General features: G+C 33.4%; 1 protein-coding gene across 2 annotated transcripts; it reads left to right on the forward strand.

Annotated features, from left to right (window-relative positions):
* myo5ab (myosin VAb) lies at positions 1 to 27,593 on the forward strand. Of its 2 annotated transcripts, none has more exons than XM_051099257.1 (40): positions 1 to 150; positions 531 to 641; positions 1,269 to 1,440; positions 3,370 to 3,514; positions 3,598 to 3,754; positions 3,875 to 4,018; positions 4,357 to 4,438; positions 4,624 to 4,731; positions 6,357 to 6,463; positions 6,548 to 6,813; positions 6,901 to 6,982; positions 7,072 to 7,212; positions 7,301 to 7,426; positions 7,508 to 7,591; positions 7,975 to 8,109; positions 9,752 to 9,849; positions 9,927 to 10,013; positions 11,146 to 11,254; positions 12,375 to 12,586; positions 13,103 to 13,259; positions 14,356 to 14,595; positions 14,684 to 14,878; positions 17,006 to 17,099; positions 17,350 to 17,498; positions 17,917 to 18,030; positions 18,112 to 18,249; positions 19,465 to 19,521; positions 19,621 to 19,845; positions 19,968 to 20,005; positions 20,121 to 20,201; positions 21,117 to 21,315; positions 21,393 to 21,486; positions 21,688 to 21,837; positions 21,978 to 22,132; positions 22,289 to 22,375; positions 23,729 to 23,879; positions 23,964 to 24,246; positions 25,996 to 26,170; positions 26,292 to 26,372; positions 26,457 to 27,593. In XM_051099257.1, the coding sequence occupies exons 1-40, from the start codon at positions 124 to 126 to the stop codon at positions 26,607 to 26,609; spliced, it is 5,409 nt and encodes a 1,802-aa protein (XP_050955214.1). In that variant the 5' UTR covers positions 1 to 123; the 3' UTR covers positions 26,610 to 27,593. The 2 variants fall into 2 exon arrangements, with proteins under 2 accessions (XP_050955214.1, XP_050955213.1); XM_051099256.1 differs by having other exon boundaries at positions 21,691 to 21,837.
* The last annotated feature ends 9 nt before the right edge of the window (positions 27,594 to 27,602 follow it).

Consider the following 27,602-nt stretch of genomic DNA (forward strand, 5'->3'; position numbering starts at 1 on the left):
TTTCTACACCACTAGCCAAGAGAGTGCAGAAACTTTGGCGTTTCTCAATGTCTGTTTTCTAACTCGCAGCAGACGCAGAGATTTGCGATGTTTCTGGAGTAACGGGAGTCCAGGCAGAGCCCAATGGCAGCGCCGGAGCTCTACTCGAAGGTATGAGAGTTTAAACCGCGCTACTTTTACATCTGAGAAGTGGAAACATGTGCAACATTGTACCATCCAGACAGTCCAACCTTACCATTTTAAAAAGGTCTACTGGAGTTAATTTTAATTTTTTTTGCTTTGTTGTTATATCAGACTTGTTGACTGTCTCAAACAAACAATCACTGATTGATCAAAGTTCCTGTTTTAAATATAAATACATTGATAAAACAATTACATGTTTGATTTTAAAAAATGAAAACAAAAATATTGTAATAAAATTCTGTATTATTTTTGTAATTATTTTGTAATTTATACACATTAAACCATTTTATAAATGAAGTGCATTTAAAAAAAATAATGTTACACAAACTAAATTTGACTGCCTGCAGTTTGCTCGAGTTTGGATCCCAGACACCACAGAGGTGTGGAGATCAGCAGAGCTCACCAAAGACTACAAGCCCGGAGACACTGTCCTACATCTACAGCTGGAGGATGAGACGGTGAGAGTGTCAAACAGTTTTCCACATACACCCTGTTTTGTAACAAGTTAAGATCCAGTTGACCCATCCGACATGTGTTTGAAAGGAAAACATGACACAGATTTGACCAGGTCAGGTGGTTTATAGCTTTTGAGGACTGCTTGAGTCAGCACTGAGTCAAGTTTGAGGAGTTGAATCAGACTGGTGGAAAAAAATTATGGGTGTGGATTGCCAATTCCAGCATATTTCAGTAACTGCACCCAAACTGGTGTAACAGTTAACTGGTGTGCAGTCTCTAGACCAAAGACAAGTATTGGTAGTTTAGCTTGTGGTTTTCCTGAGGTAAATGTCCTCTAAATTTATCTCCTGCCAGTCAGATCTTATGTCAGTAATACCCAAAGCTTTTTGCATGTTTTACCCACAACATAACTGGCGTTTAAGCTGCGTGTGTGCACAAGATGATCTGATGAACTAGTTTGTTTTACATTAAAGGAATATTCTGGGTTCAATAAAATTGAATCAACAGACCTCATGACTGAAAAGCATCAAAAAATTGCATGTACTGTGGACGTTTATAGGACAGATTAGATTCAGATTAGACGAGTAGATCCACGGTAGTTTCAGCTGAACTCTAGTATCTTTTTGTAGGAGTTCGAGTACAAGTTGGACCCCAAAACTGGTCTTCTGCCTCCTCTTCGTAACCCGGACATCCTGGTGGGCGAGAATGACCTCACGGCTCTCAGTTACCTCCATGAACCGGCCGTGCTGCACAATCTCCGGGTCCGATTCACAGACTCCAAACTCATCTACACCTACTGCGGTAATCAAAACTGACACCTCAGATGACCGTGATATTGCCTATTAGATATATTAAAATTCGGTGTCAGTATGTAAGTAGGGTATCTGCGGCTAGTGTGTTAGTTTGATATTTTTACATTTTATTTAATTTAATTTTTTTGTTATTTAATTCAAATTAATTTATTTTTGTTATTTAATTTTAGTTATATAATCAGATAGTTTTACATTTTTATTTTTTATTTTATTTTATTTTATTTCTGAGAATTTGAACTCTAGATCAAACTTTTCTATTCAGTTCAGTGTCAATATGAAAGCAGTATGTCTGAGGCTATTTTTTTTTTTTTTATTTGAACTGTAAATAATTACTTTATTATTTATGTTGTATATTTTATTTTATTGACATTTTCAATGTTATTTAATTCAAATTAATTTGTTTTGGTAATTTTGTTTTATTTATAGAATGTGATCATTTCAAATTTTAATTTAATTTTATTTTATTTTTATTATTTTATTTTGTTTTTGTTTTTTTGTTTTATTTCTGAGCATTGGCCTGTAGAATTCTAGTTTAGACTTTTCTGTTCAATTCAGTGTCAAAATGAAAGCAGTCTAGTCGGTTTATGTTTGAGATATAGTCTGTTAGTTTACTTTTTATTCCATTGAATTGTAAATTGCTTATTAATGAAATTGCATAATTTATTTTTATTTCATTGAAATTTTTAATGTTATTTAATACTTTAGAATCTGATAATTTCACATTTTTAGACATTGGAAGTCTAGATCACTCTTTTCTGTTTAGTTCAGTGTCAATATGAAAGCAGTATGTCTGCGGCTAGTCTGTTTATGTTTGATAAATAGTCTGTTTACATTTCAGGTTGGTTTTTATTTAATTGAATTTTAAATTACTTCATGATTAATTTGTTTCTTTTCTTTTCTTTTCTTTCTGAGCATTGACCTGTAGAATTTGGAAATCTAGATCAAACTTTTCTGTTCAGTGTCAATATGAAAGCAGTATGTCAGTATGATTATTTTATTTCTGAGCATTGATGTGTAGAAATGACCTGTTTATTTTTGGAATATAGTCTGTTAGTTTCACTTTTTAAAGTTGTTTTTCTTTATTTAATTGAATAGTAAATTACATTTTATTTTATTTTATTTTATTTTATTTATTAATTTATTTTATTTCTGAATATTGACCTGTAGAATTTGGAAATCTAGATCACACTTTTCTATTCAGTTCAGCGTCAGTATAAAAGCAGTATGTTTGAGGCTAGTCTGTTTGTTTACTTTTTAAGTTTTTTTTTTGTATTTTATTAAATTGTAAATTACTTAATTAAATTGCATATTTTATTTTATTGAAAATTTTAAGGTTATTTAAGTAAAACTAACTTTGTTATTTCTTTGAAAATTGAAAATTCTTTGTTATTTTATTTTATTTATAGAATTTGATAATTTCACACTTTAAATTAAATTAAATTACATTTTTTGTTATTATTTATTTTATTTTATTTTATTTTTGAGGATTGACATGTAGACTTTGGAACTCTATAAATGGAAGCTTTTTAAGTTGTTTTTTATTTAAATAAATTATAAATTATTTCCTTTTCTTTCTTTTTCTTTCTTTTTTTTTTTTTTTTTTTTTTTCTTTTATTTGAAAGTATTTATTTTATTTTATTTCATTCCTGAGCATTGACTTGTAGACTTTGGAACTCCCATGTGCACCAACTAATACTATTGACTATGGACCATAAAATATGGCCTAGCAGAGCTTGTGTCATCTGTACTGCAAAGCTCATTAGACTTTGAGTTATAGACTGCTGTTCTTAGATTAGACTGTTTTGCATACAGTATGCAAAGTTTAAAAAAACGCATTGCAGTTCAGTCTGACCTTTGACCCAGAACTCCAGAAGTTTTAAAAATCTAATCATCTTTTTTTTTTTTTAAATAAAAATAGGAATCATCCTGGTTGCCATCAATCCATATGAAAGTCTCCCAATCTATGGCTCAGACATTATCAATGCTTACAGTGGGCAGAACATGGGTGATATGGACCCTCATATCTTTGCCGTGTCAGAAGAGGCCTTTAAACAGATGGCTAGGTATGTGCACACACCTTTTTGCCTATGAAGATGTTTATAGTTTATGCTAATTACAATGCAATCTCTCCTTTTCCTCCTGTAAGAGATGAGAAGAATCAGTCCATCATCGTAAGTGGAGAATCTGGTGCAGGAAAGACCGTTTCTGCCAAATACACCATGCGTTACTTTGCCACGGTCAGCGGCTCCTCTGATGAGGCCAGCGTGGAGGAAAAAGTGTTGGCGTCCAGCCCCATCATGGAGGTATGATAGCAGTTGGCTACCTAATTTTAACTAGTTAGCTTCTGCTAGCCTGTAAAACTCTTTAGACACCAAACACATCTAGATCTATTCCAGGAAACTCACTTGAGGCTCTGTGTGTAGGCTATTGGAAACGCCAAGACGACGAGAAACGACAACAGCAGTCGCTTTGGAAAGTACATTGAGATTGGATTTGACAGGAAACACCAGATCATTGGAGCCAACATGAGGACGTATCTTCTGGAAAAGTCTAGAGTGGTGTTTCAGGTTAGTCTTCTGCTCATTTGTCTCTGCTACTTGCTTATTTAAAGATTTGCCTTGATTTGAGTCATATAACATATAGTAGCTGTACTGTCAAGTAGATATAAAATCTGATGCACATATTGAGGGGTGAGAACCAGAAGGGCGTAAGTGACATTATGGGTGAAATGGAGATGTATATATCAAATGAAAGCTCTTGATGAGCTCTTTCTACTGGCAAAAGTATACTGTCATCCTGTAAAGTTGGTGAAATGTCACTTACACCTTTCTGGTTCTCACCCCTCGCTATGTGGCGATATCACTTGACTTACACTAAAGTGGTCCGTTTCTGTTTCCTGTTTTAGGCGAGTGAGGAGAGAAACTATCACATCTTCTATCAGCTCTGTGCTTGTGCCCATTTACCTGAATTTGAACCTCTCAAGTTAGGTATAATGCCTACTCTGCGTTGTGATTATAATGAAGAGTCAAGCATTTTTATTTGTGTGGGTTATAATGGGTTGCAGATGTTGTTGTGATTTTAGGTTTTAGGTCAGCTAACAGCTGATATTGTGTAATAAGTGAATCTGTTCACCACAGACTCCTTTTCTTTAGTAACCAGTCTTTCTCTTAAGGTAGCGCTGATGACTTTCCCTACACTAACCAAGGCAGAAGTCCCATTATTGAGGGAGTAAATGACCTGAAGGAGATGGAGGCCACAAGGAAAGCTTTTTCACTGCTGGGTATGAATACCTTACCTTTACATGTCTCGTGGTGTTTTGTATACCAGGGTCCTATATGTCTTTCTTTTGTTGTTTTAACTTATTATCAGAATGATAAAAAAGGTAACGTTTTATTTTGTTTTGTTTTTTTAATGTATTTTATTTTTATATTGTTTTTTGTTATTTTAATTTATTCATTTGTATTTTTTTTTCTTTTTGTTATTTCATTATTTAATTTTTATTTTATTTGGTTCAATTTATTTTGTTTATTTTTATTATTCTTGTATTATTTTAGTATTTTTTTTTATTTAATGTAGTTTTTTTACATTTTGATGTTTTGTTTTATTTTATTTCTTTATGTTTCACTTTATTTTATTTATTTCAATTATTTTAGTTTTTTGTGTTCTTTTTTCACTTTATTTTACTTTATTTTATTTATTTTTTATTATTTTTGTTTTTTATTTTAATTTCTTTATTTGTATTAGTTTTGTATTTTGTTTTCTTTTATTTAAATTTTTTTTAAATTATTATTTTTTTTTATTTCATTTTGTTTTATGTTTTACTTTATTTTATATATTTCTATTATTTTGTATATTTTTTTGTTTAATAGTTTTTTTAAGTTTTATTTTATTTTGTTGTATTTTATTTTATTTGTTACACTTTATTTATTTGTATTCTTTGTTGTTTTTATTTAATTATTTTTACTTTTTTATTTTATTTCGTATTATTTTATCTATGTTTCACTTTACTTTTTATTTTGTATTCTTATTTTTCTTTTTTCTTATTTTTTTATTTAATATATATATATATATATATATATATATATATATGTGTGTGTATATATATATATATATATATATATATATATATGTATATATATATATATATATATATACATATACATATATGTGTGTGTGTATATATATATATTATTATTATTATTATTTTTTTTTTTTTCATTTTTAGATTGTTTTATTTTGTTTCACTTTATTTATTTGGATTTTTGTATTCTTTTTTTTTATCTGTATTTCATTTCATATTATTTGATGTTTTACTTAATTTATTTTCATCATTTTTGTTTTCTTTTTTGTTTTTTATTATGTAATAGTTACATTTGTATTTTAATGTTTTTATTTATTTCACTTTATTTCATTTTTTTTATTTCATTTTTTGTTATTTTTAATTTAATTATTTTGTTTTACTTTATTTTATTTGTTTTTATTATTTTGCATTCTTTTTGTTTTTTATTTATTTTTATTATTTTTGTATTCTTTATTGTTTTATTTTACATTTTCTTGTAAATTTTTATTTTGTAATTTTTATATTTTGTTTTATTTTATTTATGTTTTACTTTATTCTATTTTTATTGGTTTTTGTATTTTTATTTTATTTTATTTAAATTATTTACATTTTCTTAATTTTTTTATTTTATTTTATCCTTATTATCTATCCATTACTGGCCAGGTTTCTTTACATCCAGTTGCAATAGTTGATGTGTAAACATGGACGAAGTTAATGTATGTTTTCATAGTACATAAAGCTCAAGGACAATTGGATTCCTTATGATACAAACCCTTTCAATGCTTCTTCACATACTCTTAGTCTAGTCATTCAACCACAAACATGCCAATATCTGCTGATTCCAGGAATAACTGAGGCACACCAAATGGGTTTATTCCAAATCCTGTCAGCCATTCTTCATCTGGGGAATGTGGAAGTGAAAGAGAGAGGATCATCTAGTTGTGCCATCTCTGTAAGTTACATTGAGAATGCAAGAATTAATGGTTTAGTTCACATTTTGCATTTTCATACATTGATTCCACACTATGTTGTCCAGGACGAAAGCGGCCACCTGGCAGTGTTTTGTGACCTCACAGAGGTGTCACACAAGTCCATGGCTCACTGGTTGTGTCATAAAAAACTAAAAACTGCCACAGAAACCCTAAACAAGCCTGTTACCCAACTAGAAGCCATAAACGGCCGTGACGCTCTTGCGAAACACATCTACGCCAAGCTCTTCTCATGGATCGTCGGCCAGGTCAACAAGGCCCTAAGCACTTCCTCCAAACCCCACTCGTTCATCGGTGTCCTAGACATCTATGGGTGGGTGAGATGCTATTATTTCATCATCATACCTTGTTAATGTTCAAAATACAGTAGCAGGAAAATTAGGTGAACTGTTGTGCCCAGGTTTGAGACGTTCGAGGTGAACAGCTTTGAGCAGTTCTGCATCAACTACGCCAACGAGAAGCTCCAGCAGCAGTTTAACATGGTCAGCATTTTCAAACATGCTTCAGCATTCACAAAATGATCTGTCATGTCCAAGCACATCACGACTCACAGAAAGCATTTCCCCTCCAGCACGTGTTTAAACTGGAGCAGGAGGAGTACATGAAGGAGCAGATACCATGGACGCTCATTGATTTCTACGACAACCAGCCGTGCATCAACCTGATCGAGGCCAAGATGGGCTTACTAGATCTTTTAGATGAAGAATGCACTGTAAAAACCATTATTAAACCAGAGTTGTTATATAATAAGCATCTTTTTTGGGATGAACTTCTTAGATTTGTTGATTTGATGCTTTCAGATGCCAAGAGGTTCAGATGAATCGTGGGCGCAAAAGCTTTACAACACTCACCTAAAGAAAAGCTCTCACTTTGAGAAGCCACGCATGTCTAACAAAGCCTTCATCATATTGCACTTTGCAGACAAGGTACATGGAGTAAAATACGCTCTTATGTAGTCATACAGGAATTCCTAGAAGTTTATTCCATTTTATCTCTTTCTGTTTTAGGTTGAATACCAGTGTGATGGATTTCTGGAGAAAAATAAAGACACAGTCAATGAAGAACAAATTAACGTGCTGAAGGCTAGTAAGGTGTGTTCGCCTCAGCATAACTCAATAACATTTTTCTGGCACAGAAATTCAGCTTCCTGTGCTCTACACGGTCGAAATGAGAACCAGGAACGTGTTTGAGCTTGCGAAATGTTATTCTCTACTCCCTCAATGACTTTAAAATAGAGTTATGATTCAACATGACTTATCTTGAGATAAGTATCACCACCTGCTGTTCAGTTCATGAACATATTTTTTGGGATTCCTAGACAGGTTTTTTTCATCTGGTGGGTTGCAACCCATAACAGGTCATGGATTAGTTTTAAATACAAGTAAACAGTTGTGAACCACTGGTCTTGAGTGTAGTTGGCACAAATAGTGCAATGTTCTGTAATAAAGCATATCGCTCTGTTGTTTTCTCACAGTTTGCCTTGCTGGTTGAGCTTTTCCAGGATGAGGAAACATCTGCAGCTCCGAGCACCGCACCACCATCTGGTCGTGCCAAGGTTGGGCGGTCCACCCAGTCTTTTAGGGAGCACAAGAAATCAGTTGGACTGCAGGTTAGAGTTGACCAACAAAGCCAGGATTCATCATGGTTATTCGTTCTCCTCTTTTTCAGTTGCTACAGTAAAGGTCCTTGCACACTGAAACTTTCGTTTTCATTTTTTTGGATGCAAAAAACAAAAAAAATTTAACTCAATCTGATTTTTTTTTTTTTTTTTTTTGAACGAAAGTTTAACAAAAAAATGTTAACGTGCAGAAATTTCCTGCGAGAATTTCTGACTCATTGTGCAAGTAGAAAGTAAAAAAAAAAAAAAAAAATTTATTCCATTAATTTATTATAGCAATAAAAAGTCAGATTGACTGTGAACTCAGAGGTTGTTATATTAAAAAAACAACAACAAAAAAATGTTTGGGTAAGTAAAAAAAAAAAACTTTTATTTAGCAACGATGCATTAAATTGATAAAGAATTTCACATTGTTACAAAAAATGATACACTACCAGTGAAAAGTTTTTGAACAGTAAGATTTTTAATGTTTTTTTAAAGAAGCCTAGCCTGCATTCATTTGAAGCCTAGCCTGCATTCATTTTTATCTAAAGTACAGTACAATTTAGAAATATTTTTACTATTTAAAATAACCATTTTCTATTTGAATATATTTTAAAATTTAATTTATTCCTTTGATTGCAAAGCTTAATTTTTAGCATCATTACTCTAGTCACACAATCCTTCAGAAATTATTCCAATATTCTGATTTGCTGCTCAAAAAGGATTTATTATTTTTATTATGTTGAAAACAGCTGAGTAGAATTTTTTTTTTTCAAGTTTCTTTGAATAGAAAGTTTCATCACTTTTGATCAATAAAAAATGCTACATAAAAGTATTAATTTCTATAAATTCTTTACAAAAAAAAAAAAAATGATTCCAAGCTTTTGAATGGTATAGTGTATAATGTCACAAAAGCTTTTTATTTCAGATCAGTGCTGATCTTTGGATAATACAGTTTTACAATACTACTGTGTTTACTGTATTTTGATCAAATAAATATATAGCCTTAATGAGAGAAAAAAAAAAAAGATCATTGGAACATTGTTTTTTTCCCCCCTTAAAATCAATGATAATACATTTGTGGTTTTATTTTGTTTTATTCCATTGTGTCATTAGCAATGCATCATGGAATTGTAGTTCATTGTCTCATAAAAGATGTGAACTTGAGTCTTGTAACTTTGTCTTATTCCCCAATTTTCATACACTATTCTGCTATCCTCCTTTTTCTTCCTGTAAGAGCGGACCATTTGTAAATTGTATGGGTCTGGCTTCCGGTATCATCTGTGTCCAGCTATTTTTAACTTTACAAAACAGCAGTTTTGCTGCTTGATATTGCAAATTAGTGTCTTATTTTAAGTATTATCTTAATTATGAGCACACTGACTGTAATCCAAACAGTTCTTCTCGTTATTTCCCTATAGTGGCTAATGAACGGGAAGTCTCAACCATAGGCTTCCACTTTGAAGAAAAAGGTGGATAAAACATGGAGAATATGAATGGGAAAAATGCTTTCATAACCAAGCCTGCTGAAAATGTGGAAAGAGTGGGCAGTTGCTATTGTGCATTACTGAAACCGATATTATCCACCCAAATCTCTTCACAGAAAATCACAATGTCATTTGTCTGATGCTTTCCTTCCTTTCATTTTAAGTTCCGGAACTCTCTGCACCTGCTTATGGATACACTGAATGCCACCACCCCACACTATGTGCGCTGCATCAAGCCAAATGACGTTAAAGCCCCCTTCATGTCAGTAAGCTGAGTTCAGAGATAATCCAGCATTATGTAATATGGGTCACTATAGTGTTTTCCCTTTCTGTCTCTAGGATGGACCCTCATCGAGCCGTTCAGCAGCTCAGAGCGTGTGGAGTCCTCGAGACCATTCGTATCTCAGCCGCAGGCTTCCCTTCCAGGTGCTAATTCAATAATTCACATATCATCCCAGTGTCCCTTTTGCTTGGAATCTGATTGGCTGCGACCAGTTTAAGGGAACCAATCAGATGTGACTAACTCAGAAGCACCAGTCAATTTTTGAACTGGCAATCTAATAACGGAATAGCCAGTAAAAACTCTTATTAACCTTATTCTAATCAAGTTTAAAACTACTACTAGCTAATTCAGCTCTATGTGCCTTAAAGGGAACCTGGGCATTAAGACTTGTATGTCTTAATATAACATAGATGATGTTTCTTACTGAAATATGTAGTGAAAACCCATGAAAGATATATGTTATTTAAAAAGTTTACATTGTTTTATGCATATTTTGGACAATGGGGGCGCCATCTGAGCCCTACTACTGAGCTACTGCCGCAACCTGTTGCTATTTTTACAACAACACAGCTCAGAAAATAAACTTCTGATACGATGACCAGAGCTACTGAAAGAGCCTACAGGTGGCAATGGATATAAGCAAAGGCTTAAACCAATATTTCCAATTTATCCCCATGATGAGTCTAAACTCCCCCAGATATCGAGTGAAATCCATGCTGAGAAAGTCCTTCAGTGGCTGAAGCGTCAGGACAAGTGTCGGCATGTTTATATCCTGCAGGATGGCAGGATGTTCGTAAGCTCTTTTAGTCGCTGTGGTTTACTAAAAGCATCAAAGACATCAGGGCTAAAGTGGAGAACAAAGACGTGGGTCTCTTCTCATTCTTTTCTTCTCTTCTTATTGCTAGGAAAACAGTGAAGACTTACATCACTTCTCTTCTTGCCAATTGACAGAAAATTACAAGAGAATCCGCACAATGCGGGGGTCGTATCAGTATTTTATTTTCCGAATTGTGTGTTCTGAGTTGTGTTGAGGTGAATATAGCAACAGGTAGTGGCAGTAGCTCACCAAATGCAACAATTTCCTGTCATCCAAATAATGGAACCCCCTATAGTCCAAAATATGTATAAAATGATCTTTCTTGGGTTTTCTGCTACTTATTTCAGGAGACATCATTTACGTTATATTACACCATACATGTATTAATACCTGGGGTTCCCTTTAACTGAGTTTGAATCTGTTTGTGTTTTAATATGTCTTTATGTCTCTCTGGTCAGGTGGACTTATCAAGAGTTCTTCAGCCGCTATCGTGTTCTAATGAGGCAGAAAGAAATCCTCTCAGACAGGAAGTTGACCTGCCAGAGTGTCCTAGAAAGGCTTGTGCAGGTATCACACTTGTCTTTCTAAACATAAGCAGAATTTTTTTGTTCTTTCTCTATCCACAAGTTTCTGGGGGACGTTACTATAAAAAAGAATGTGGGTACAACTTTTGGTGAGGCGGCGGACGTAGTATACCAATGGTATTTTGTGTGCTAATTAGCGAAGAGGCCCAACCTGCATCCCAATGTGCCTGTATCCACCCTGTCTGCCCTAAATAGTACTGAAAATTACTACTATCACATAGAATTTAGGTCAGAGAGTATGCACATTGAGAAGCAGGCTAAGTGTTTTTTAGACCATTGTTTACTTTGTAAAGATGCACACCTTTGTGAGAGATGTCATTACGTTCTTATGGACAACATATGCTTTTCGAATTTGTGTTCTCACATCATTAGCAAGTTTGGATCGCTAAATCTTGAATGATTGTCAACTAGTGAAATGACATTTGAACCGAGACTTCAGAGCTTGTGTTAAAGTGCATGCCAGATGAAGCCTTGATTTGAGGCTTGTTAATGTAGAAATCCCTTTCGTAAAAGCCTCTCTTTCTGTCCAGTCATGTGCATGATTAACTTTGCGTGTCCTAATGTTCGACCCCCAGATCTTACTTTGCGAGTACATTTTCATTGGGACCTATTTAATAATTACATTTTTATATACCCAGTCATACATGTAATATGAAGAATACAAATTATTTCAGGAAAATTAAATATATGCAATATGCAATTAATATATGTGTACATTATTCTACTATTACATCATATTGATATTTGTACTGGCATTTATCGGCACTGTTCAATGGGTAAATTTAATTTAGTCAGAAATTAAGCAAACACACACATGGATAGGCTTTTTTTTGTGCATATAACATGGATCGATCTATGGAAATTGTGGTGAATGCTTCTTCCGATGGAGCTTTACAGGCTTTTGGCTGCTTTATTTTTTACTAACCACCAGATCGCAATGTTTTCGACACTCTTTAAGCTGAACTCTCAGTTGAAAAGTGCCCAAACCCCCTCTAAACTAGCCAAAAGATCAGCATGACCATGCTTAGCCACCTACAAACCAGCTTAGGTTGGTTTAAGATGTTTTTTAAACAGTCTAGTGTTACTCTGTTCCCCCTCTGCAGAACAAGGATAAATACCAGTTTGGAAAAACAAAGATCTTCTTCCGGGCTGGACAGGTGGCTTACCTAGAAAAGCTGAGGGCTGATAAACTTCGCACGGCCTGCATCCACATCCAAAAAACCATCCGGTGCTGGCTCGCCCGCAAGAAATATCTGCGTATTCGCCAAGCGACCATTACTTTGCAAAAATACACAAGAGGACACCAGGCTCGATGGTGCGTCACATTCACAAATGTGACCCTGGACCACAAAACCAGTCCAAAGTAGCACGGGTATATTTGTAGCAATAGCCAACAATACATTGTATGGGTCAAAATATCGACTTTTCTTGCCAAAAATCATTAGGGTATTAAGTAAAGATCATGTTCCATGAAGATATTTTGTAAATTTCCTACAGTAAATATATGAAAACTTACTTTTTGATTAGTAATATGCATTGCTAAGAACTTAATTTAGACAACTTTAAAGGCGATTTTCTCAATATTTCGATTTCAGATTTTCAAATAGTTGTATCTCGGCCAAATATTCTTCCCTCCTAACAAACCATACATCAATGGAAAGCTTATTTATTCACCTTTCAGACAGTGTGTAAATATCAGTTTTGACTGGTTTTGTGGTCACAAATGTTGTAGACTAACTGTGTAATGAGTTAAGCATTATTTTAGATGAACTGTAAGTCAGTTACTGCTTGGAAACTAAACTAACAGTGTGTTTTATCTACCTTTGATTAGCTTGTGCAATACACTGAGAAGAACACGGGCCGCAGTGATCTTTCAGAAGTACACACGCATGTGGGCAGCCAGACGACATTTCCTGCGCCAGAAAGCAGCAGCGGTTCTCATTCAGAGGTTATTACGTGGCTATACAGCCAGACTGGAGTACAAACGGGTATGTAGACAATTTTTTTTTTTCTGTGGTGTAGCAGAGCGGTTAAAGATAAAGGTTTGTAAGCACAGTTTTAGAAATGTGCAAGAGGAAAAAAACATAGGCTAATTCTCATTCATTTAAAGTGTTGATCAAATTATTTAAGATCCCACAACAAATATACAGTATGGAATAGGATATGATGTCATGCATTAGGAATTCAGTTTCAGAATAAATAATAAACATTTTGAATTTATCTACATTTTTGAATTAATATATATATATATATTTTTAAATCTTCTCACCAAGCCTATATTTATTTGATCCAAAATACAGTAAAATTGTGAAATATTTTAATTATTTAAATTATTTAATTGTTTTCTATTTAAATATATTTTAAAATGTCATTTATTCCTGTGATTTCATGCTGAATTTTTATTATCATTACTCCAGTCGCATGATCATTCAGAAATCATTCTAATATTCTGATTTGCAGGTTTTTTCAGGTTTATTTCAGATAAATGCTTTGGATCTTTCTATTCATCAAAGAATTCTGAGAAAATGTACTCAACTGTTTTAAATATTGTTTGTGACCAACAAATCAGCATATTACAATGATTTCTGAAGGATCATGTGACACCGACGACTGTAGTAAAAATGCTAAAAATGTAGCATTGATCACAGGAATAAATTACATTTTAAAATATATTCTAATAAAAACAGTTATTTTAAATAGTAAAAATATTACAAATATTTCAAAATTCTAAGTAAATGCAGGCTTTGTGAGCAGAAGTGACTTCTTTAAAAACATTACAAATCTTACTGTTCAAAAACTTATGACTGGTAGTGTATATAAAAATTGGCCATTTTATTTGTAACTGAAGTTTAACATTTTTAGACTTGAATTGATGTGAAATCACTAGAGTTTGATTTTCAGCCTAGATCTGCTTTTTTTTGTTTTATGCAATTTCCAGCTTAAAAGCTCACATATAAATTTACCTTATTCAAATTCTCTGTACACTTTCCACTGTTTCAATCAGTAATATATATCAGTGCTTTCATGTTGGATTTGGGATGAACGCAACTTTTATAGAGCTTGTCGTCTTGTGTTCTTGTACAGTTGGTGTGTGAGCACAAGGCTTTACTGATCCAGCGCTGGGTGCGTGGCTTTCTGGCCCGCTGGCGTTACCGTCGCATCAAGCGGGCTGTGGTGTATCTGCAATGTTGTGTGCGTAGGATGCTGGCCCGGCGAGAGCTCAAGAAACTCAAGATTGAAGCCAGATCGGTTGAGCATTACAAGAAGCTCAATGTAGGCATGGAGAACAAGATCATGCAGCTGCAGAGGAAACTGGATGAGCAGGTATCCTTCATTTATTTTATCTACATCTATCTTGATATCTAAGGTGGAATCCATGTTTGATTTAGTATGTGTTTGTATGTATCTTTAGCATAAGGAGAACCGAGAACTTTCTGAGCAGATAAGGCAAATTGAGAGCCACAGTGCTGTTGAATTGGAGAAGTTGCACCTGCAGCTCACGACTCTTCAAGAGGCAGAAGAGGAGGCCCATCAGCGTGGAGACCTGGTGATATCATTAAAGGAGGAGCTGGAAATGGTCCGTCAGGAGCTGAAGAAGAATAAAGAGGTTTTATTTTTTGGTTTTCTTAAAGTTAATATGCATTATTATTTACTTTTAATATCATTTCAATATCATCATTTATTGACCAAAAAATATTTTAAACAGTATCAGTAAGTTTTTTTTAAGTTGCAAAATGTTATTACAATATAAAATAATAGTTTTTACTTTAATATACTTTAAAATATAATTTATTCCTGTGAAGCAAAGATGAATTTTCATTAGCTCTTACTCCAGTCTTAAGTGTAACATGATCCTTCAGAAATCATTCTAACATGCTGATTTATTATTAGAATTATCAGTGTTGGAATATTTCTGCCAAATATTTTTTGTATGTTTTTGTATGTTTTTCTTTTTATTCAGGATTCTTTGATGAATAACAAGTTAAAAAAGAACGGGTTTTATTCAAAATATAAATCTTTTCTAGCAATGTAAATATATGCTATTACTTTTTATTAATTTAACACATCCTTGGTGAATAAAAGTATTCATTTCTTTAAAAAACTAATATATATATATATATATATATATATATATATATATAATTTACTCACCCTAAACTTTTGAACAGTAGTGAATATAGTCAAAAAAACTTTTTATTTTAAATAAATGCTGTTGTTTTTAACCTTTTATTGATCAAGGAATTCTGAAACAAAGTATCACAGGTTCCAAAAAATATTAAGCAGCACAACTGTTTTCAACATTAATAATAAATCAGCATATTAGAATGATTTCTGAAGGATCATGTGACACTGGAATAATGATGTTGAAAATTTAGCTTTGTATCACTTTAATAAATGACTTAATTAAATTTTAAAATTTTTAATTTTTTTTGATCAAATAAATGCAGCCTTTATGAGCATAAGAAATGTTTTAAAAACCATTAAAAATCTCACTTTTTTTTGGTCAAGAAATTAAATTTCATTAAGCAAGGACACATTAAACTGATCGAAAGTGACAGTAAAGACATTTATAATGTTATAAAATGTTTATCGTTCAAATAAATGTTGCTTTTCAACTTTCTATTCTATTTATAGCAAACAGTTATTTTAAAATGTAATTATGTTGTAATAATTGTAATAACAATTTTAACAGTTTTTATTGTAGTTTTGATCACATAAATGTAGCTTTTGTGAGCATAAGAGATATACACTGCCATTCAATACAGAAAAATACATAAATGTTATTACAGTCTAAAATAATGTTTTTCTACTTTACTTTATTTTAAAATGTAATTTATTCCTGTGATGCAAAGCTAAATTTTCATCAGCCTTTACTCCAGTCTTCAGTGTCACATGATCCTTCAAGAATCATTCTAATACTTTTATTTATTTATTTATATTTATTATTTATTACTTTTATTATCAATGTTGGAAACAATTGTGCTCCTTAATATTTTTTTTTGGAACCTGTGATTCTTTTTTCAGGATTTTTTGAATAAAAAGTTAAAAAGAACAGCATTTATTTAAAATAGAAATCTTTCCCAACAATACAGGTCTTTGCTGTCACTATTTATCAGTTTAACACATCATTGGTGAATAAATGTATTTTATAGAAATGTAAGAAATTAACACATTTCTTTCAAAATATAAAAAGAAGATAATTTACGGACTACAAACTTTTAAATGGTAGCTTACTATAAATTGTTACAGAAGATTTCTTAAATAAATGCTATTCTTTTTTACTTTTCATTTATCAAAGAATTCTGAAAAAGGTATCACAGGTTCCAGCAAAATATTAAGCAGCACAGTGGTTTTCAACATTGATTATAAAGGATCATGTGACACTAAAGACTGGAGTAAGGATGCTGAAAATTCAGCCGTGCATCACAGGAATAAATTGCATTTTATAACATATATTTACATAGAAAACTGTTATTTTACATTAAAATAATATTTCACAATATTAATGTTTTTCTGGATTTTTGATTAAATAAATTCAGCCTATATAAGCATAAGAAACTTCTTTAAAAAATCTTACTGATCCCAAACTTTTGACTGGCAGTGTATATACTGTATACTTCAACACTATGTTTGTTCCCAATATTCTATTCCAATTTTGATGGTGTCTTCTCTGCTGAGTTGTATTAGAAATGTTGAAGATGTAAAACACTGATCATCAAACCGCTGTCTGTAGATGGTGGCTGAGCTGAATGAGAAGAACACACTACTGAAGAGTGAGAAAGATGAGATGAACAGACTGATCCAGGAACAGGAGCAGCAGATAAAAGGTGGGTTCATGTTGTTTCAGCTTGGCTCAGGAAAGCTCCAACCTTTTAGCAATACTATTGTAATTGGTGAGGGTTTAGGGAAAAATGTCTGTAATTCTTGCAGAGAAAGTAAACTTTTAAAATTCCTGTTCATCTCACTAGTACTTGACTGGTTTATAGTGCTTAACAACATACAAAACTGGATTTACATACCAAGAAAGTCCAAGTTTACATACCAAGTAGCAGTTGTCATATGTATTGTCTTCAACAGAAAAGTCAGAGTCGACCCATGAGGAGGCCACAGAGCACTTGCAAGCACAGCTGAATGAGGAACGCTTCCGTTACCAGAACCTTCTGACCGAGCACCTGAAGCTGGAGGAGCGCTATGCTGATCTGAGATCAGAAAAAGAGGCGGTTGAAGTAGGATAAAGATTTTTCCTACCACTTTCCTAATACAGTGCTGTTTTCCATATTTGTAACCCTGGACCACAAAACCAGTCATAAGGGTCAATTTTTTTTTAAACTGAGATATATACATCTTCTGAAAGCTGAATAAGTTTTCCATTCATGTATGGTTTGTTAGGATAGGACAATATTTGGGTGAGAAAATCTGAGCGTGCAAAAAAATCTAAATATTGAGAAAATCGCCTTTAAAGTTGTCCAAATTAAGTTCTTATCGGTGCATATTACAAATCAAAAATTACATTTTTATGTATTTATGGTTGTAAATTTACGAAATATTTTCATGGAACATGGTCTTTGCTTAATATCCTAATGATTTTTAATGATTATTTTGACCCCTATTGTAAAATATTTTGTTACCAATCTTTCTAAAAAGGAGCTCTCCAAACCTGGTCACAACAGAGCTGACTCTGGCTACAGCAGCAGCCAATCAGAGAGCGTCCACAGCTCTGTGCTCACAGGGTCAGAGGTCAGCTCGCTAGAAAAAGAGGTCTGTTTCCAAAGACTGTGAGTCCTAAGATTCTCCTAGATTTTCTGTTATGATATAGTATGACGGTTGTGGTGTGTCTAGGATGCTGGGCAGACGGCAGCTGATGTGTCCCTGCTGCTGAAGCTCCAAAGAAGAGTGGCTGAGCTGGAGAAGGAGAAAATGGACCTGCAGAGTGAGATGGACACCAAAGAAGAGCAGCTACAACTGGAACGAACTAAAGTAAGAACCAAAACAGCTCGGTTTAAATTAACCAAATATTAAAGGTGACATCGGATCAGTCCCGGCGCCAGGACACGCGACCCGGGGGGCTTGTATGATTCTCAGGGGGGGCAAACGTGGGGGTTAATGCTGCATATTTTATGTGAATAAAATATGCCGTCAGATTTTAATTGAAAGGAATAGTGCCGCTTTCCTTACACACCAGTGCATTTAACAAACTCACAAACATCAGCGTGTAGTCTATTTAACAAATGTTTTTTTTGCCAGTAATTAATTTAAATGTCTGAAACATTATTTTTGTGTGGCTGAAAACACGAAATTGTTGTGATATAGGCTAAGCACTGAGAGCGTCTATGTGGCTCAGCGCCAGACAAGGTGCAAAAGCATGTTTGAATTTAGCAGAATTTAGCATCTGAGGTGGCACAAATCAGATCGGAGAGGTACCCCTCGGTTGAAATCGAATTTGGTTTAGCTTTTCGCATTTAAAATCATATTCCGAGGGTGAAGGGGTCGGTCCTTCAGATCATTGCAAAGGGGGGGGGGGTTCAAGATATCATGGGGGGGCTTGACATCCCCCCCCTTGACATCGGGCCTGCATCGGATGGCCATTTTCAACAAGTTGGTATGATTCTTTAGGGTCGTTGTGAAATGTCTGCAACAGTCTTGTAAAACAACACCCTTTTTACCTTGTCAATAACGGCTCTGTTGACATCGTCCCGTTTAGGTGCATGTCTCTTTAAATGCTAATGAGCTACAGCTTTTTGTGTATTCGGTGGCATGTTACCATCAGAAACAAAACTAATCCACTGTGTCCTCAGTGGCTCTGATGTCAGAAGAAAATAGACTCTTATGTTCCCTTTTACATCCAACTAAAAAAACACCTGCTTTGAGACACTGTTGTCGCTACAGTTGCTTGAGCGTGGAGAAAATGGCAGACAGCATACAACTGGCTCATGGTGAAAATATACTAATATTTCCGCTATGATGTCATACTGCTCAGAAAATCAAAACGTTTTGATCATTGAGACTGTTTAGGTTTTTTGTGGATTAAAAAAAAAAAAGAAGTGAATGGATTTTTATCGTTGTAGGGTTGTTGTGTCCACACACATGACACATTTATGTGCAAACACCATGTAAAAGTGAATTTTGCATCCAATGTGCCCTTTAAATTTTGTTATGTACTGAAAGTCATGCATTTTTTCTTTCTATTTTCAGGAACTGGAAGATTGTCAGAAAGTGTTAGGGGCTGAGAGAGACTATGAAGCTCTGAAGGTATCAAAACACTTTTGCTCACTAAATAAGCTCTTAGGCTTGTCTTTCACACATTCAGAGAAATATATATGGGGTGTGTGTGTTGTGATGTACTCACAGCGTCAGGAGCTGGAATCTGACAATAAGAAGCTCAAGAAAGATCTACAGGAGCTCCGTCAGTCCCTCACTAAAGGGTCGGGGTCAAAGGTGGCGTCCCCTGGAGGTCAGGCATATAACGTGCTCCTCGAACAGCTCAACTCCACCACTGAAGAGCTTGAAATGCGCAAGGAGGAGGTGCTCATTTTGCGATCTCAACTAGTCAACCACGAGACATTTAAACATAAGGTAAGTGTGCAAACTTTTTTTCAGCTATTTGACATTCCATATGTGAATATAATGTGAGAAATTATCTATCTATCTATCTATCTATCTATCAGTGAAATCTCATTAAATACTTTTTTTTTCAGGAAACAGGAACTGAAGGAGATTCCGGTGACTCAAGCAGGTATAGCATCTTTTAAATTTCTTAAAATTGTATTTACAGTCATCATACCCATGATCATGCTGTGACATGCATACGTTCATATAGTAAAAGTCACTCATTACACTTTCTCTCACAGATCCCCCACACTGGACCTTCGTGAGCTTAATGAGGATGGAGAACTCTGGATGGCTTATGAGAGCCTGAAGGAAACTAACAGGTAAAATAAAATAGATTTAATAAATGCTAAATGGCCCCATTAAGGAAAATAGCATGCTAGTTATAAAGTCAACACTTCTAATTTTCTTTTTAATTTAGGTTGAAATACTAAAATAACTACATACAAAATAAACTAAAAACTGAAACTTAATAAAACCTACACTACCAGTCAACAGTACCAGTCAACAGTAAGATTTTTAATGTTTTTTTAAAGAAGTCTCTTCTGCTCAACAAGCTCGCATTTATTTGATCCAAAATACAGCAAAAGTCAGTATAATTATTATTATTATTTTTTTTTTTTTTTTTAATTATTTTTTAAAATAAAACATTACTATTTTTTTTGGCAAGGATGCTTTAAATTGATCAAAAGTGATGATAAAGACATTTATAATGTTACAAAAGATTTCTATTTTAGATAAATGCTGTTTTTCTAAACATTCTATTCATCCAAAAAACTTGGAAAAAATTATACTCCGCTGTTTTCAACATAATAAGAATAATAAATCTGTTTTTTTGTGCAGCAAATCAAAATATTAGAATTATTTCTGGAGGATCATGTGACTGGAGTAATGATGCTAAAAATTCAGCTTTGAAATCACAGGAATAAATTACATTTTAAAATATATTAAAATAGAAAACAGTTATTTTAAATAGCAAAAATATTCAAAATATACTGTTTTGCTGTACTTTGGATCAAATAAATTCAGGCTCGGTGAGCAAAAGAGAATTCTTTAAAAAAAAATGTTAAAAATAGTACTGTTCAAAAACTTTTGACTGGTAGTGTGTATAGACAAACTAAAATGAAAACTAAACTAAACTATAAAAATAAAATTCTGTTCAAAATAATAAGAAAAACTAATATCAGTGGTTTAGTGCATGTCCTCTGAGTAACATTTTAATATCTCTCTCTTTGCAGGATTCTGGAGTCACAGTTGCAGACTCAGGGACAGTCCCATGAAAAGGAGATGGAAGATTTGAGGGCGGAGCTTCAGCGGTTAAAGGCGGAGCTTATTCAGGAGCAACAAATGCTGTCGGACAGCTTGGAGCTTCCACATGATGCTCGAATACAAGCAAGCCTGCAGCATGAGATCAGTCGCCTCACGCAACAAAATATGGTAACAATGACAAATATGCATTGTAATACATCATTGTAAACATTCTTAAGTATTAAAACAATTCCTGTAAATTCTAGGACCTCTTGGAGCAAATGGGGAAACAGGACAAAATGATCCGCAAACTAAAGAAACACCTGAAAATATATGTGAAAAAGTTTGGGGAGGCTGAAGGTAATCATTTCTCATTTTGAATACAAAATATTAATACAATTAGTCAAGTTAGGAAACTGAATTCATATTTATTTTTATCGTAAAAACCTTTAAAATGTGAGGTTTATGCTTTGTAGATGAATGTTTCACAAATTTCTGTAGGAGTGGCATCCCAAGATTATTTTTATTTGGAAAGTAATAATAATATTTTGGTGCTTGCAGCAGGTGTTCATATCGAGCAGTCCTCTCCAGAGAACATTGTTGGTGAAAGCGGTCGCATGGTCAGTATTGTTCGCAAAGAGAGGGATTTCCAGGGCATGCTAGAATACAGAAGAGAAGATGAGAGCAAACTGTTCAAGATACTCATCACAGGTGAGCTGAATAGCATAAATATCAACAGAGAGACTAAGAAATACAAATGTATGTACTGTAGTCACTTTTTTGCTTTATCAAATTAAAGATAAAAGGAAAGTTGAACAAATGACACTGAATTCTTCAACATTTTTCCAAAGAGCTCAAACCTCGAGGTGTGGCGGTGAATTTGGTCCCAGGTCTGCCTGCTTACATTCTCTTCATGTGTCTGCGACACGCTGACTACGCCAACGATGACCAGCGGGTCTCCAACCTACTGAACACCTCCATCAATGCCATCAAGAATGTATTTAAGGTGAGAGACTCTTTCAGTCAGAAAATGTTAAATCCTCTTAAATGATAGTGAACCATCTTTACATTAAAAATGTGTTCCAGATTTTTTTGATTAAACATCTGACAAAATATGCTGTGAACTTCTTGTAAGTAATATAATAACTTACTATCTTTGCAGAAACGAGGAGATTTTGAAACCATTTCCTTCTGGTTGGCAAACACCTGTCGTTTCTTACATTGCTTGAAGCAGTACAGTGGAGAAGAGGTAGGTTGTTGTTCAAATATATATATATTTATATATAATATATATATATATATATATATACACAAAAATGTTTACATATAGTCCACAAGAGAAAATAATAGCTGAATTCATAAAATTGTGTTTTTTTTTTTTTTGTTTTTTTTTTTTTGTGATAGTTGTTCCTGAAGTTAGCTTGTTCTGAAGTTAAACTGTCTGCTGTTCTTCAGAAAAATCCTTCAGGTCCCACAGATTCTTTGTTTTTTTTTTTTTTTTTTTTTTTTTTTTTTTTTTTTAGCATTTTTTGTGTATTTGAACCCTTTCTAACAATGACTGTATGATTTTGAGATCCATCTTTTCACACTGAGGACAACTGAGGGACTCATGTGCAACTATTACAGAAGGTTCAAATGCTCACTGATGCTTCAGAAGGAAAAGCAATACATTAAGAGCCAGGGGGTGAAAACTTTTAAAAGGAATGAGGATGTGTAGATTTTTCTTATTTTGGCTAAATTTCACATGTTTTTCTTTTAGTACTGCCCTTCAGAAGCTACAGAAGATACTTACATGTTCCTCAGAAGACAAAATAATATATATATATATATATATATATATATATTTTTTTTTTTACCCTGAACTTCAAATTCCAAAAGTTTTCATCCCCTGGCTCTTAATGCATTGTTTTTTCTTATGAAGCATCAGTGAGCGTTTGAACCTTCTGTAATGGTTGCATATGAGTCCCTCAGTTGTCCTTAGTTTGAAAAGATGGATCTCAAAATCATACAGTCATACAATCATACAATTTTTGGAAAGAGTTCAAAATCACAAAAATGCTGAAAAACAATAGAATTTGTGGGACCTTTCTGATTTTTCTGAAGAACAGCGAGCAGTTTAACTGTTCAGGACAAAAAAGGGACTCATGAACAACTATCACTAAAAAAAGCAAAAACAAAAAAACAGCTATAGATCATTCAGGTAACAACACAGTATTAAAAATCAAGCATATGTAAACTTCACACGCATTTTTGTATGATCCCTCTTATTTTAGTAAAATAATGAACATTTTGCAGATTCTGCAAGGTGTATGTAAACTCTTGACCTCAACCGTAATTTCAGTTCAGTTATTAAAGCTTTCTTGGATGCTGAATTAGAAGAATCTGATTAAAGAAAATACTTAAACAACAGAAGATTCTAAAAGCTTTCTAAAGTCTTTAGCTTTCTGAAGAAGCTAGCTGCAAAGAGTAGGCAAAAACATTTAAAACAGTGCTTCTGCGTGTTTGAACACATGAATGTTTTTATTATTATTATATATGATTACTATTATTATTTTTAAATTGTACATGGCTGCTGTCCTAATTATTTCCTGACCTCTTTTAGGCATACACAAAGTACAACACGCCCCGGCAGAACGAACACTGTCTGACAAACTTTGATCTGTCAGAGTACCGGCAGGTTCTGAGTGATCTGGCTATTCAGATCTACCAGCAGCTCATCAGGGTCATAGAAAACATTTTACACCCCATGATTGGTAACTCTGCATGCTCTTGTTATAAAGATCTTAATATTTATTATACGCTCTTTACTTGATCATTCTCTCTTTTCCTTATTCTAGCACCAGCCATGTTGGAGCAGGAGACCATTCAGGGTGTGATGGGCGTGAAGCCCACAGGAATGAGGAAGCGCACATCCAGTTTCCATGAGGAGAGCTCTCACTCACTAGAGTCTATTTTGAAACAGTTGGATGTGTTTTATTACACACTGCTTCAGCATGGCAATGACACCGAGCTCGTCCGACAGGTCATCAAACAGCAGTTCTACGTCATCTGCTCTGTCACACTCAACAACTTACTGCTCCGCAAGGACATGTGCTCCTGGAGTAAAGGCCTGCAGATCAGGTACTGACCACTAGAGGCCACTAGACCTGTGGGTAGTCTGGATTAAAAAAGAAATCCTAATCATAATTTGTTAAAAAAAAAAAAAAAAGAGAGAGAGATTCATACCTTGATTAGGGGTGTAACGGTTTAGTTCGGTTCAATAGCGGCTAAATTGCCACTAATTCGATAATGAAACTAAAATGCTCACAGGCATTTACAAGCTATTTAAAAGCGAGGAAAAGAGGGAAAACTCTAACAAACTGCCTCACTGTCACAACCCTACTGGTGAAGTGTTCTTTTTTTTTTTTTCTTTGGGGATGGGAGAGGCCTTTTACGTTGTTTGGGCTGCCTTGTTACAGTGACACATTACATTTCACACACTGTAAGCTTTTATTTTTCAAATGTAATAGGATTAGTCCAACAAATCGTTCAGTTTGTAATGCATACAGAATCGAAAGCCTCATACCGAACAGTTCAATACGAGTACATGTATCGTTACACCCCTAGAGTGTATGATTTAATTTAGTCTAATATAACTTTTTTGATTGTGATTTAATCATGCATGGGAAAGTGATTAAAAAAATGATTAAACAAATATTTAGAAATAGAATTTTTTTATTTTGGATTTTCTGTTTGTTTGATTTACTCAAATTATAGTGTATTATAATTGTATTTAAAACAACTGTATGAAATGAAATATGCACCAGTAAAATGCTAATTGCAATTTTTAATAAATCATTATATATTTTGTCAATTATATATAACATTAAAATATAAATATACAAATAATATAATGCTATAAAAAAAAACATTTTAATTGACTATTATTCTTCTCTTTATAAATTATGCTATTATACAATGTTAATTTTTTAAATATGAAATAACATATTATTTCTGTATATTTTATAACAAATACACTACGTACAAGTTTTTGTGCAGTAAGATTTTTATTTTTTTTTATGTTTTTCTCTCTTCTGCTCACCAAGTCTGCATTTACTTGATCCAAAGTACAGCATAAACAGTAACATTTTGGAATATTTCTCCAGATATCATTCTAATATTCTGATTTGCTGCTCAAAAAGCATTTATTATTATTATGTTTAAAACCGCTAAGATTTTTTTTCTTTTTTCAGATTTTTTTAATGAATAGAATTCAATTCAGAAGAACAGCATTCATCTAAAATAGAAATCTTTTGTAACATTATAAATGTCTTTATCAACGCTTTTGATTCATTTGAAGCATCCTTGCTAAATAAAAGTATTAATATCAATAATTTATTTCCTAAGAAAAAAAATTATACTGACTCCCAGCTTTGAATGGTATAGTGTATAAAGTTACAAAAGCTTTTTATTTCAGATAAATGCTGATCTTTGGGTCTTTCTATTCATCAAAGAGTCCTGAAAAAATTTACTCAACTGTTTTAAATATTGATAATAATAAGAAGAAAAATGTTTCTTGAACAGCAAACTAGCATATTATAATGATTTCTGAAGGATCATGTGACACTGAAGACTGGAGTAATGATACAAAATTTAGCTTTGATCACAGGAAGAAATTACATTTTAAAATTTATTCAAATATTACTATTTTTAATAGTGTAAATATTTCAAAATGTTACTGTTTTTACTGTAATTTGGATCAAATAAACGCAGGCTTGGTGAGCAGAAGAGACTTCCTTAAAAAAAAACTGTTCAAAAACTTTTGACTGGAAGTATATATTGAATGCTGTATAGATTATTATTTATTTGTTTTTTTTTCCTTCATGTAAGGTATAATGTATGTCAACTGGAGGAGTGGTTGCTGGATAAAGATCTTCAGGGCAGTGGAGCGCGTGAGTCTCTGGAGCCTCTGATTCAGGCGGCCCAGCTTCTGCAGATCAAAAAGAAGAGCCAGGACGATGCAGAGGCCATTTGCACCATGTGTACAGCTCTCACCACTGAACAGGTATGTATGTGTGTGTGTGTGTGTGTGAGAGAGAGAGAATGAGAATGGGAGCTGAATGGAGCCTCTCACATGAAACTTTGCGTTTAATTCTGATGTTCTGGGTGTTTTTTTTCTGGGACAGATTGTGAAAATCCTCAGCTTGTACACACCAGTCAATGAGTTTGAGGAGAGAGTGTCTATATCATTCATAAAGTCTGTACAGGTGAGTTATTTCTCAGTGTTTTAAAATGTATTTTAAAGCAAATATTAAGATTTAGATGGTAAAACATTTTTCCATTCTCTCTAGACTTTATTAAAGGATCGTAAGGAGTCTTCTCAGTTACTAATGGATGCCAAGATCATTTTTCCAGTCACTTTCCCCTTCAACCCTTCAACCCTGGCCCTCGAGACCATCCAGATCCCCAACAGCCTCAACCTGAACTTCCTGACACGAGTTTAAAAACGCACCAGTGATGCCATTATGGAAACTATGAAACAGAATCAGTCTGCTTTAAAATAAAACCTTGAATTTGTGTTTTTTTGTGGTCACATCTTCTGGGATAATTATGTTTACACTTCCTGTATCATCATGTAAAGGATTTCACTTATGAGATGAATTTTAGAAATGTTAAACATGTTTCACTGTGTTTGCTGATGTATTGCAAAGTATTTTGGGGTTAAAATGGGTTATAATGTTTAGGACCTCAGTTGTGTCATTATAGCTCATGTGTCTGCTGCTCTTTGTCTAAATGAATTATTGCTGTAAAGCATATTTATAGATTAAAATGGACAGGATCTTTATAACTACCTTAAATATTTTTGTGCAGTAGCTGGATGTAAAAACACTTTATTAGTATTAAAATTTGAAGTATGAAACAATGTTATAAAGAGAATAAATTATGTGTAAATCTAACTGACATTTTTAGAATGACCTTGGACATTTGTTAAAGACTAACCAACGTTTTGGTGCTTGATAATATGATCTGTAGAGAGATTTTGGTAACTCCTTATTTTTAGTCCAATTCTTACTATTAACTAGCATGTGTATTACTAGCATGTTACCTGTTTATAAGCACGTATTAATGCCTTATTCTCCATGATCATATTTTAGAGCCCTTAATCCTGTGTTCTCCAAACTAAAATGTTGCTGAGATTTTACTAAGTGACATTTGAAACAGATTATTTCTGATTTGTGTCAGTAAGAAGGCACATATCAAGCATGTCTCAGCTAATGGAAACTAAAGTAACAAAGGCATGACAAAATTAAAAATTACATATTCCTTATATTTTTGATAAAATGTATTGCATACATACATTTTAGAATAACCATATAAAGGAATACAATAACACATTTTTCAACTATTCTGTTATAACATCACATCTTATGTAACTGACTTACTACTGATACCTGCAAGTTAAGGATTTAAAAAAAAAAAATCATAGAGAAAACTTA

Source organism: Labeo rohita, chromosome 25, assembly GCF_022985175.1.
Source record: "Labeo rohita strain BAU-BD-2019 chromosome 25, IGBB_LRoh.1.0, whole genome shotgun sequence".
NCBI lineage: Eukaryota > Metazoa > Chordata > Actinopteri > Cypriniformes > Cyprinidae > Labeo > Labeo rohita.

What these genes read in the sequence shown, in the direction of transcription:
- myo5ab (XM_051099257.1), top strand. Translation starts at nt 124, where the DNA reads ATGGCAGCGCCGGAGCTCTACTCGAAG. An exon ending in ACTCATCTACACCTACTGCG is followed by an intron (nt 1,441 to 3,369) that starts GTAATCAAAACT and finishes AAATAAAAATAG; the next exon opens with GAATCATCCTGGTTGCCATC. An exon ending in CATTCATAAAGTCTGTACAG is followed by an intron (nt 26,373 to 26,456) that starts GTGAGTTATTTC and finishes CATTCTCTCTAG; the next exon opens with ACTTTATTAAAGGATCGTAA.